The sequence below is a fragment of the Nanorana parkeri genome, unplaced genomic scaffold (genome assembly GCF_000935625.1).
Source record: "Nanorana parkeri isolate BGI_ZX_2015 unplaced genomic scaffold, ASM93562v1 scaffold529, whole genome shotgun sequence".
In the NCBI taxonomy this organism is placed as follows: domain Eukaryota; kingdom Metazoa; phylum Chordata; class Amphibia; order Anura; family Dicroglossidae; genus Nanorana; species Nanorana parkeri.
Window position 1 is genome coordinate 631,115 of NW_017306797.1, and position 13,115 is coordinate 644,229.

General features: G+C 41.4%; 1 protein-coding gene across 1 annotated transcript in view; it reads right to left on the reverse strand.

Moving 5' to 3' along the window:
- The window catches only part of UNC13D (unc-13 homolog D), a 78,966-nt gene that overhangs the window by 35,968 nt on the left and 29,883 nt on the right, over nt 1-13,115 (reverse strand). Inside the window, exons 6-12 of the mRNA XM_018561541.1 lie at nt 12,555-12,621; nt 10,562-10,754; nt 8,454-8,498; nt 6,718-6,786; nt 4,327-4,396; nt 2,291-2,395; nt 136-225 (exon numbers count right to left, since the gene is read on the reverse strand). Coding sequence (XP_018417043.1) covers nt 136-225; nt 2,291-2,395; nt 4,327-4,396; nt 6,718-6,786; nt 8,454-8,498; nt 10,562-10,754; nt 12,555-12,621 — 639 coding nt within the window. The remainder of the gene's footprint in view (nt 1-135; nt 226-2,290; nt 2,396-4,326; nt 4,397-6,717; nt 6,787-8,453; nt 8,499-10,561; nt 10,755-12,554; nt 12,622-13,115) is intronic.

A 13,115-nucleotide genomic window follows, 5' to 3' on the forward strand; every position in this document is an offset into this window, starting at 1 on the left:
TACTAACCAAATGTAATTCCAAGAACTTCAATGTGTGAACATAACAATCTGCCTGTTTAAAAACAGTATGTGTATATATGTGTATATCCAACCTAACAGAAGATTAACAGATTAAACGTATGGCGAGTTATATACCTGGTGGTGCGTGATCTCATGACGTACAAACTGCTGTAATAACTGGCGGTGGATGATGTAGCTGGGGTTTTTGCTCAGCATAGTCGCTCTCTGAAAGTGAAAATACCAGTCAAATATTTGAATGATGATAAAAGGCAGAAGCAAGAAAGACATTGCAGAGCCATCCAACTTCATCAACACTTGTTCAAAAATGTTTTCATAAACCTAAACAGGTGAAAAATACTGATGAGGTTTTTTTGAGACTGTCACAGGTCGGGTCCGTACATCGGGAGGTGAGCGAACACATACCGGCGTTCGCTCACCTCTCGATACTGTCACGGCTCTCTGCCGTGACAGGGGAGGGGCTGGATTCCCCCCTCCCCGCTACGATCCGCCAGCGCTGACTGGCGGAACGGACGGGGAGGGTACAGCTGGCTCTGCCTCTAGATAGGCAGAGCCAGCTGTCAGTCACGCAGCTGGGCGGATCCCGGCACAATTGCCCGCTACAGCTGCGGCGTCTCAGTATACCGCGAGCAGCAGCTCGCGGTATACTGAGCCTAGGGTGACAGGAGGCCGCTAGTTTGTGTCCTCCCGTTACCCTAAGGAGAACTATGTGGAAAAGCCTTAACCCCATAGTTCTCCTTTAAGGTGCCCATACACCTGCTGATTATCGTACGATAATCGCGGGTGATCCCGCGATCGTACGATAATCGTCAGGTGTATGGGCAGCGTGCGACCGCTTCTACTGTAAGGTCGCACGACATTCGTCTTCCAAGCACGCTTGAAAACCTGCCGAAAATCGTACAACAAGTTTTTTTGCATGCTGGCTGATGAGTGTGCTGGGAAACATTTTGCTTTTGTACTGTATTAAGCCCTTCCATGTGCACCTTGCTGTAAAGCTGGTAACAAATTGATGAGTGCGTTTGCCATTTGTTTTGCTTCTACTATAAGGTCGCACAACATTTGTCTTCCGAACACCCTTGAAAACCTGCTGAAAATAGTACGATTTTCTGCGGGTAGATGGCGTGGTCGGGAGACAACAGCTGCACGGGCCTGCTCAGCACTGCAATCATGGATCGCAAGTACGATCTGCCTGTCCAAGAGGGGCAGATCGTACGAAATTTTAATGACCTTACAACCATCGCACAACAAAAGTCGTGCGATGGCTGTAAGGTGTATGGCCAGCTTTAGACACAGAGGCCATTGGTGGACAGCTTCTTCCATCTAGTTCGTTCTGACCCACCAATGACATCTGTGTCAGATCAGGAAAAATAAAACAATTAATAAGCTTTTATGGAGGTTTCGCAAGTCCATTCATTCTTTTTTTTTTTTTTACACAGATTGTTATGTTACCTACAAGAGTTCCCTGGGAAGCACTGGTGATGTAGCATTCCCAGGGGGCAGCTGTGAGGCCCTAGCTACATCGCCAGTGCCTAAATCAACCAAAAAGTCAGATTGAATGAAGGGTCAATTGACACTATAGTGCATGCTCTAACGCAGTTGCGTTGCATTGAGTTTGCAGCATGAGTTGTAACACGCTTGACTCGCATTGCGCTATGCTGCATTGCATTTTTTTTGTTTCTTTCATTTCCTGTGAGGTCGTAACCTTTTTCTTTTTTATTTCAGCGTGTTGTGCTCACATGTGTTTGCGCACATTGTGTTGCGCCAAAGAAAGTAGAGCACGCTCTACTTTTTTCAGCACAGCTAAATGCAAAGCAACGTGCTGTTGTGAACTGGCCTTACTGAATGCTATGTGTTGGGAATGTGTTGAGGAACGCATTTGGTGTAATGGACTCTAAATGTAAGTTACTCAAAAAATATTTTATTTAAGAGATACATTTAATCTGTTTTGTTGTCAGCAAGAAGACAGGTCAGCACCATGGATTTTTAGTGTTGAGGGGAAGAGGTCAAAGTCTGCTATATACCAGTGGCCATCCATTAGAATGGATGCCTAAGGTGTCAGCACCAAAGTTCCAAAAATCACTACCAATAGGATGACTTCTGCAGCTATGATAAAGGGCACTAAATTGTGAGACTGGCTACAGTTGACATAGAGACTTAATATCAATAAGTGGAAAGCATACATCATTTCAAAAAAGAAAACTGTTGTATATATTTTTTCTAATTTAAATCAGGATGTATCCGGAAGGATGCCAGAACAAAAACATTTTCTCACCTTCTTATGTGTTAGAAGAAATTGTAGATGACATCGTCCTCTATCTGGATAAGTCTCTGTCCGAGGTTCTAGATCGTACCAGCGGTCCTCTTTACATTTAAGTTCCTGAGCAGAGATAAACATCTGTATTAACCAGTTGTGGACATTGGAAGTGCTACACATGAAAGTACACAGGGCTTGCCATCCTTCTGCCCCACTGTCACTAACCACTTCCCTCCCCCTTTGCGCATGTACATCAAAATGGCAGAATGGAGTTGATGAGTATATGTAGCAGCAATTACAGTCGCTGCTGTCACAAATTGGACCTTCTGACACAGTGTTTATAAGCACTGCTTAGATACAATATAGAGACATAAATAGTAACATTGTTACTTGGTGAATTGTAATCTGCATTTGATGCCATTTAAAGCAACCTGACAAGTTGTTTGGTACAATTCCTATTTAACCCCTTATTAAGGCCTAGCTTATTCTAAGTCCTAATTAACTCCTTCTTCCCCTTCCCCTCTTAGATATCATTTTCTTTTATTTCTATTTTGAACTATAGCTTTTAATGCTTTCACTATCAGAGTTGTTTTTTTTTTTTAAAACAACTCTGATAGCACAGTGGAAGTGACAGTTTCTCTTTAAGGAAACATTAGGCTGTAAAAGTGATTGAGCAGCTTTACAGCCACCAGAATCACTTCTAGTACAAAGCTGACACCGAGCAGAAGGAATATAAACAACCTCCTGGTTGCTATACATTAGGACAAATTATAAAATGAAATGTATACTTTTTAAGCTATAGTAACACAATTACTAACTGTTTTTTTTTACTAGCACTGATCAAAGTAGACAAAAGGGTGTTTTTTAGTTTTCTTACCTTTTTGTTTATTAGTTGCATTAAGGCCTCATTCACACAGGAAACGGGCGGCCCGTATAGATCCGTGCTGCGTGCACGGCCGTATCAGACAGCTCCCGGGAAGGACAGGTGCTGCGTGTGATTAGTACACAGCCCCTGTCCTTCTCTATGGGAGTATGTGGCCGTACGCTGCCCTACGCTCACCCCAAGCGCAGGTCCGTACGGGTGCGGGTGTCCCAGGTCGGATGCAGACAGGATCCATCCTGTCAGTGTACAAGTACGGACACCCGCACCTGCACGGACATGCAGGGCAGGTAAGCGTAGGGCGGCGTACGGCCGCATACTCCCATAGAGAAGGACAGGGGCTGTGTACTAATCACACACAGCACCTGTCCTTCCCTGGAGCTGCCCCATATGGCCGTGCACGGAGCTATACATGCCGGCTTTTTCTCGTGTGAATGAGGCCTAAAAATAACGATTTTATTTTTGCAAGACCAAAGGAAAGCCGTGCTTGTCCCCCAAAATTGATAAATATATTACTTTGTTATCTTAACTGATGACAGAATTATTGCCGCCCATAGGAACTATACAGGTGTGAGAGATAAAATGGTTTAAAGACTCACTAGTTTAAGAAACAGTATTTTAAATATATTTTTTTTCATCAAAATACTACAGCACATACTTGATCAATATCCTCTGGGCTGGGTGAGCTCCAGAAGATATCTCACTAGTGGTATCTAACAGGGATACAAGCAGCGAGTATTTACAAGTGTCTACTGTAATACCCCAACTTTACTTCAATAGTAATGATTCTGATGAAGGGGCTTGCCCCTGAAACGCATCAATTATGGCTGACTGCGGCCGGTGATGTGACCGGAGGCTACCGTGTTACATAGTCGGGGCGATACCATGATGGGTTAACAGACAGTGTGGCCTCTTGTTTGTTGTTAAAGCCTGATGACACACGGAGGTGGCGCTCTGTTCCCTTTTGTTTTCTATGTTCGTGGTGGAAGCCCCTGAGCTTCCAAAACTGTGATAAACTGTTGAAAACTTGGAGTATGCAACAGCAAGTGGATTGTTCAGCTGGCAGCCATTAGCGCCAAGAGTTAAAGAAAACATTTTGTCTTACTTCAATAGTAGTCTGTGTAGAATTTGCCTTGTTATTATCTCTACAAGTAAAAATCAATTCTGTTCTCACCCGAACTCGTAGTACCACATTGCCTAGAAAGTCATCTTGACCTTTGTCCTTTCGGGCATCTTTAAATATCCTGGAAATCAGTGATGTGTGTTAAAATCAGATATGGAAGAAAGGTAAGGGGAAAAATCTTTAAATCATCAAGAAACTTTCAAGTAAGGATTTTTAGCAACAAGTTCAGATACCAGTGCCGATACTTGGCATTTTCACGAGAACTACCAGGGATGCAGCGGTTGCAGCTGGGACCTGGCTCTGGCACTCCACCACTGTCCTGAAATCATTAGTCTGTATTGTTTTAGAAAAACTGTCACATGACAATAAACAAAAATGTATCAGTACTTGTATCTGTGAGTACTTGGGGAAGTATCAGTACTTGTATCTGTGAGTACTTGGGGAAGTATCAGTACTTATATCTGTGAGTACTTGGGGAAGTATTAGTACTTGTACTTAAAAAAATGGTATCGGTGCATCACTTATATATATATATATTTTATTTAAATCATACATTAAAACAGGGATGCATACCACATTGCCTAGAAAGTCATCTTGACCTTTGTCCTTTCGGGCATCTTTAAATATCCTGGAAATCAGTGATGTGTGTTAAAATCAGATATGGAAGAAAGGTAAGGGGAAAAATCTTTAAATCATCAAGAAACTTTCAAGTAAGGATTTTTAGCAACAAGTTCAGATACCAGTGCCGATACTTGGCATTTTCACGAGAACTACCAGGGATGCAGCGGTTGCAGCTGGGACCTGGCTCTGGCACTCCACCACTGTCCTGAAATCATTAGTCTGTATTGTTTTAGAAAAACTGTCACATGACAATAAACAAAAATGTATCAGTACTTGTATCTGTGAGTACTTGGGGAAGTATCAGTACTTATATCTGTGAGTACTTGGGGAAGTATTAGTACTTGTACTTAAAAAAATGGTATCGGTGCATCACTTATATATATATATATTTTATTTAAATCATACATTAAAACAGGGATGCACCCTCCTTCCCCCTCTCTCTCAACCCCTCCTCTCTGTTCTTTGGCTATCCTTTACCCTCTTTCAATTTCTTCTTCCTACTGGGTCCTACCTGGTATATGTATTTTGTGTCCTGTAGCCGTCTAGGTTTAGCTGCAAATAGCTTTTTACAACTTTAGGCTGCATCATCAGTGATGTGAGTACCTAATGACACATTGACCTGACGATGTATATTATGTGTGTTTGTTTGTATAACCTTTTGCAAATATCAATAAAAATTGAATAAAAAAAAAAAAAAAACAGAGATGTACAAATCCCAGGAGCTCCGTATGCTCCTTCAAAATGACAGCTGCCTCCTAACTTTAACATTTTTCTCTAGTCTAGTTTTGGAGCTGGAAAAGTTTCTGTACTTGTACAGAGTACGGTACTTGGTATCTGAACATCCCTACTTTAAAGTGAGTCTGCGTTTAAATGATGTACACTAAAGTATTTACATTCTGAAAAAGCAGTAAAACCAAGCTCTTACCTCTGGGGCATGTGGTAAAAATAATCATCAAGGTCCACAACACATGCACTGATATTAGCGCCTCTCCCTTTTATTTCCTATGCATCTTGGCAGCCTGCCAGCCTTTTAATTTAAACATACTGTAAGCTGCTTTCAGAATGTTTTACTCCCCATTACAAGCAGCTGGAGAGGTCACTGAGGGTTTGTTTTAAAGCTTGTTTCTTTTTTTTTTCTTTTTTTTTACCTGCATGTTAAGAATATGTAAATACCTAAATGTTCATAGTCTGGGCATAGGTGCACTTTAGTTCTCATTCACATAGATGTGCATAGCCATACAGAGTTCAAGTCTGTGCAGAAAACTGCACCCGTTAAGGAACAGCTGCTGTGTGTAGCCACATGCAGCCGCCTGTTCAAATCAATGATAGCATGTGGCTTCACGCCGACACAAACTGTCTGCGTCCAAGGGCATGCATCTATACCTGTACGGATGTGCAAGTTTGGGTCCGCATGCAGCTGCGCCCTGTTATTCAATTAAACAGGTGCATGCACATGACTACACGCAGCAGCTGGGCCTCCTGGCACAGGTTTCTGCACGAACATGCACGGTGTACAGCTGTGCACGTCCGTTTGAATGAGCCCTTAGGTAGAACTGCAGCCAAACATTCTTTTGGTTGTAAATAGTGGAAGAGTTCATTCAGCAAAGAAACCTGGAAAGATAGTCTCACCTTTCCCTATCGTATCTGAAGTTAAACAAATTGCTGGAGTTCCAATTTAATTAATACAATTATGTCCTTGTTGGGGAGATTTCCCATCGATTTGCCTACTACTGACAACCTTTCTATAGGACAGGAAGTAAGGGGCAACTGAAAATAATTGATGCTGCTTGTGGATTCTGAGTGTAGCTCTGCCTAGCTTACCTTTTTAGTCCATGCAGATCTGTCAGCTCCCCAAGTTTTGTCTTAACAGATTCCACGTCATCATAATCCCTTCAGGGGAATAACAGATAATAAAATACATTATTAGGACAATAGTAGGCTGACAACAACACTGAATGTACATTCTGATTACAATAGTTCTATGTTGGTAAAAGCAGAACTGTGACTGGAATCATGAAGTCTTTTTAAAAGTTAAAATAATGTAGCTTCCACTCAAGCTGCCAGAAAGTGGTTGGAAGAGAATCACATGAATATAAAAAGAACACAGTGGCTCAGTGATTAGCACTTCTGCCTTGCACTGCTGGGGATCCCTGGTTCAAATCCCGGTCAGTACACTCTCTCCAAGGAGTTTGTGTGTTCTCCCTGTGATTACATAGCTTTCCTCCAACACACCAAAGACATGCTGAAAGGTTAATCAGCTCCTGTCTAGATCAGCCCTATGTGCATGTGAGATAGGGACCTTAGATTGTAAGCTCCTTGGGGGCAGGGACTGATGTGAATATGCACATGTAAAGTGCTGTCATCACTATATAAATACCAATAATAATAAATAAAAACAATGTCATCACACAAGTTCTATTTGTTGCTGCACCAGCCATGCCAAAGTACTATGCAACAGTATCAATATTGTCTGATAGTGTGTGCCAAATTAACCAAGCATATGTACTCCATTACCACAGTGGTGTAAATACTGTAGTGAGAAGAGAGCTGAATAAGTATGGACAGACAACACACCACTATCATGCAACAAATTACCAGTTGTTGGACACTTTTATTTATTAGGTGCACAAAGCACTAAATAAGCGTGCATAAAAGAATTGGTGCATTTTCTCCGAATGCCAATTTTTGTTAAACCCCCATTAGAGAGGTTTAGATTAAAAAATGTCACACAGAAAACCCCATTCTCTTGTATAGTTATACATGAAGCTAGTTCTGTACTTTAGTCAATAGAATACTATTTCATCTGGTTCAAGATGCAAGATTCTCACATTGCAAGATTCTCACAGCCACAGCCATGGCTCCCAGAGAAAGATGCATCATGGGATTTGTTTCACCACAGGAGTATGCCCACCTCTGGTGTAAATGCTGCTAAATTTCCTCAGCATGTCCACCAATCAGCTAACAGGTTGGCGGAACAAACAGAGGGGGAGGGGACAGGAAGGAGTTTCCTCAGTTGCATTGCATGCTGGGACATGTAGCGCACAGAAGAGCACTTCCTGTGTACTCGTTCCTCCTCAGGAACCTGAAGAGTCACAGTTTGTGATGATGTCAAATTACACCATTTTGGTTGATTAGAGCAAACTACACAGATTCAATGCATATATAAAAGCTGTTTTAACTCCCAAAGGACTGGTAATTCTGTCCACCTAGTCCTGAGATTTGCACAGCTCTGCCACACTGCACAGTCCTGCCTGTCAAGGGAGGAGACTTGATTTTCTCTGATGCAGTTTCACTTTCACTCACTGGTCTCCTCCCTGCTCCGACCCTATGGACAGTGGAAGGAGAAGTAGAACACTAATGTGCTCATCTCTCTGTCACTCTGCTCTCTCCTCCTATCATGACAGTCCTTGCTTCTCCCTTCCCCTGTCTTGTATATCTGCCTGGAGTTCAGCTTTAAACCTTTTAAAGTGCATACATTTGGTTTTCACAAAAGTAGTAAAAAAACAAAAATGTCTACTCGTACATAAACTATAATGCATGTAAGAATCTTTGCTTACCACATATCCATAGTAAATCTTGCATGTTCAATGTCTTCTACTTCCCTAGAAACATATCATATTAGGAAAATAGAATTATTCTACACATGTAAAAAAATGTACAGTATTTTCCCATTGTGCTTCTGCAGAAACCAATAAAATAAAATCTAAACAAAATCTAAATACAGTGATGGGAATTTATCAAAACTGGAGCAGACAAAATCTGGAGCAGCTGTGCATGGCAACCAATCAGCATTCACCTTTTATTTTCAAACCTTAACTGAACAAACTGAAGGGAGAAGCTGACTGGTTGCCATAGGCAACTGCTCCAGATTTTTCTGCTCCAGTTTTGATAACTCCCCCCAGTAAGATTAGAGAAAAGTAAAAAAAAAAAAGTGGGGGAAGAAAAGGAATATTAAATTAAGCTAAAAAAAGCAGTATAATTGCAGATTATTTTTAATAATAATAACTAGGGATGAGTGGACTGGGCATAGTTTGGTTCACAGGAGGTTTGGCAAACCCAGCAGGAAGACCAGGAACCCCAAACATAGAACTGCCCTCTTTTGAAGCCTAGAGGAACTGAATCTTGCAGAAATCCTTTAAATAGCATGTTTGCCGCTGCATGTGAAGTTACAGAAGAGTAAGATATAGACCTTTAAAAGTGACATAAAAAAGAGGGTAGGGTACCCCTTCAAATTCAAACCATACACCTATCCAGACATGTAGCCTGGGTGGCCAGTTAAGCCATCTGAGCCATACCAGGCCCCATGGCTTTCAGCACTGGTGGAGTAGCTTAAAAGCAGGGGGCGGCCAAGCCTTCACTCCTTGCTCCAAGACTGAGGGACAAGGACCTCTTACCCAAATCTGGTTCCCAAGAGAATGTGGGGTTTGTGTGGGAGGCTGATAGGAATCTGGATTCTCCCTTTTATGAATAATACAGTTTTCCCCCTTCCAGGGGAATGAGTACGGGGTACATAAGTACCTCTTATTACTTATTTTCAGAAAGAGTTAAAACTAAACAAACACACTAACATATTTGGTCGATGACGTCACCCAAATTTCTTTACGCTGTACGGCCCTTTTGTCTTATTTTCTTATTAAGTCTTATTTCTGTTTTGTTTTTTTCTTTAATCTTTTTTACAGTACATTAATCCTTAATCTCCCTCCTCTGCAGCCATGTCACTTACTAATGAACAGGGAAATGCTCAAACAGAGCACTTCCCTGTTCATTCACATGCTGAAGTGATAATAAACACTGTTTACTATCACTTCAGTTATAAATAAACACACTCACTGTATTCATTCAGGAAAGGAAGGTGGATCAGATTTCAGGATAGGGGGGTCAGTTTCTCATATTTACTGCCCCCCCCCCCCCGCCCCCCCCATCCTGAAATCCAGTCTTCTCTTTCCGTCATTTCCTCCTCCCCGTGCTGTGTGGCCACAATCTGCTCCACTCTGTATCCCCTCCAAAATCCATTGTCTCTGCAGATATAGGTGGCGGGACAATAGCGGGAATCGGAAAGCACACAGGGACAACTAAGGGGAACAGAATGTAGGCCCAGAGTGAGGAGGATCGCTGGCAGGCAGGAAACACTGTTGGGCAGCTATAACAACCGTCAGCTCATAGCAGAAGTGTCAATGCAGCTGACGTAAGGCATACTGACCTGGCCAGCTGGAAGTGGTTCAGCTCCACCGTATGCCTTATGTCGGTGGCAGGGACAGGTTGCATGTTAGATGCACATCTTATTTTTTTATTACAATTGTAATTTACAGCCGTGTGATTTTTCTTTTCAGCTTACTCCTGAAAATAAGGATTGGTATGGCAAATAGTTGTTATATCTTGAACTTCAATGCCAACAGCAGGAGGAAGAGGAGTATGCTGGATCAAAACTCATAAATGGAGATATTTATCATCTTGCTAACATGTTGCAATTTACAGTGTTAAATAAAGGGTTGTCTTTTATCACAGGTTCCACATCCTCTCTTAAATTCATGCTGCCCCTTGCAGGGTGTTGCTTGAGACAAAATTCTTAATTTTAATTCAAAGTCAAATAATGATTCAGTAATTAAAATCTAATATTAAACCAGCGCTTCTCCGAATAAAGTGACACCATGCTACAGATACCTACATTATAAAAGTTTCATCCCATACAGGATTTAAGGTCTGGGGTTTAATTTGCGTCCTGTGTGTCTGGTCCTCTGGAAGTGTGTTCCGGACAACGGCTTTCTGCTTTTGTTTCTTATCGGGATTTGGACTGATATCCCTGGAGTAATTGCCAGGCCGACTCTCAATTCCCAACAGACAGTACGGGTCACTAAAACCTTCCAGAAAATAACCAGTATAAACAACAGTTAGAACAAATCCATGCCAAAATATTCACTAAAATACAACATCAATCAAAGAGAGTAAAAAAGAAGTCATGTTCAAGGGAAAATAAAGAAGTCCCTTAACATATTAAAGGATTATTAAAGAATATGTAAACCCTAACTGAATGACTTTTACTTCGCTAAAGCACTAAAACATAAACCATTCCCATTTCTTTTTTTTTCACAAAGATTTGTATTGGTATTTAAAGAGCCGTAGCCAGCTCCTTTTGCGCCCGAGGCAAGAACAGAAAATTGTGCCCCCCAACAAACGTGTGCGGTATGTGACGTCATGCGCCTCGCCTCCAGGACGGCAGCGCGCATGTGCAGAGTGCACTGGTGGCCAAATCCAATATAGCATAAAACATATTTTAATTTGACAAAACTGATTGAAAACATTTTTGGTTTCCGTTCATATAGTCCGAAACGAATTTATAGTCTTTGCACATGTCTCGTAAGGAAGCTCCTACATAGAAAGTTTAATGCTGGATTACTGCACAGATCTGGAAGAAATACACAAAGAACAGCACGATTTAAGTAAGAACACACATGCCTCTCTAATTTTGATTGTATGTGTTTATCCCAGAGTTCAGCTTTAAAGATATTAAAGTCAAAAGGTTTTTAAGCTATTTTAAATTCTGATTAAATCACATACAATGGATGCTAATCCTCAATGTTTAAAAATTTAGATTACTGCAGAATCAGCAGGTCGCCTGAGCACTGGCCCTGATATGGCTCCTTTCCTTTGAAGGGTCCCATGGAGCCACCCTTGTGTGTGCTAGTAAGCTGTGTGTGACCACAAACACACAGACACAGCAAGGCAAAACACTCCCCTGCTCCTTCATTCTCTGTTGCCTTTCTCCCTGCTAATAGATGGACAACTAATGGAGATTGTTCTGTCCCCTGTGATCTTGTAGAGAACAGGAAGTTCAGGGAAGCTGAGATTTAGAGCTGTTTGAAAATATGATGACTGTAAGCGCTTGGTCAGAAATGTAAATAAATACTTTGCTGGGCAATGTGTATTTCTTTGATATGGATACATTACTGTAAACAAGTTTAAGAGTTTAATGCTGCTTTAAGCAGCAGATAGGTTTAATAAAGAGTATTCCTGTTCAAACATGGTAAAGCTTTGTTGTCTCATTTTAGCTATTGGTCATTTTTTTAAATGTAATCCTTGCTTTCACTTTTTTTCATCCTTAGCGGCATCTCAGTGGTGCTGACCAGAGATGGATCATGATCCACAAGACAACCTAAGCAGGAGCCAAGGGCCTGGAAAATGTCCAGGGTCCCAGCTACAACCATCATGCTGCCGCATTAAACACATATAATATGGTCAAAGTTGTGCACCGGCCATTTTACAAGGGACAGTACGCATGCAGGCAGTTAGTGTCTGATAGGACACCACTTCTCACTTCAACAGTGGACCATATCTACGTAACTGAAACCATCAGAAGTCCATGTGACAGGATTACAATGCTGGAGCATAATTGAGAGATAGAGGATTGTTACTCCATAACAGGAAGACACTGAACAAAGATGAGCATGACAGGTTCACCATGTATTATTTTAATTAAAATGTCAGATTTAAAATGACAAAAAATTAAGTTAGGAATTCTTTTTTTACATTGTAAGGAGAATATGAGATTTTAGAGACTGGGGTTCAATGTGCAATAGAACTTGCTCAGGCCTGATTTTACAAATATGTTATTCAGACAAATGTATAAACTGATATATATATATATATAAACATGATCTTACCACTAACATCCTTCCCAAGAATCCCTTTGGCTTGTTTGACTGTAACTTTGACACAGAAAATCGGTGGCTGAAAACAGAAGGTTCAGAATGTCATGCTTATCCCACCTTACACCACACATTGTAGACATGACTCATTATTAGAAATAATGTGAACTTGATGCAAACTCCACTCTGTGAGCCGAGGTGTCATAATACTTTTCATATGACACCTCGGCTCACAGGCCCGAATGGCATTCGGGAGTCCCCGAATGCTATGTAGCATTTGACAGCTAAAAATGTCAAATGGGCGGAGCGAGCCGTGACGTCACGGCTCACTCTGCCCATCTGTTTACTTTCGAGCAGGAATGTCATTTTGCGGCGAGTTCTCATCGGGTTCGGACGGTCGTCATGCGGCGGGACTTTTTTTATTTTGGCGGGTCGGTGGGGGTCGTGCATCGTGAATGACGCTGGATTACATCGATGGATGGATTTAAAAAAATATATATATATTATTTTTTTAATCAAAGGAATAGTCAAAAATTGTCTCTGTGTTTTTTTCAATTAAAGGATTTTATCAAAAGT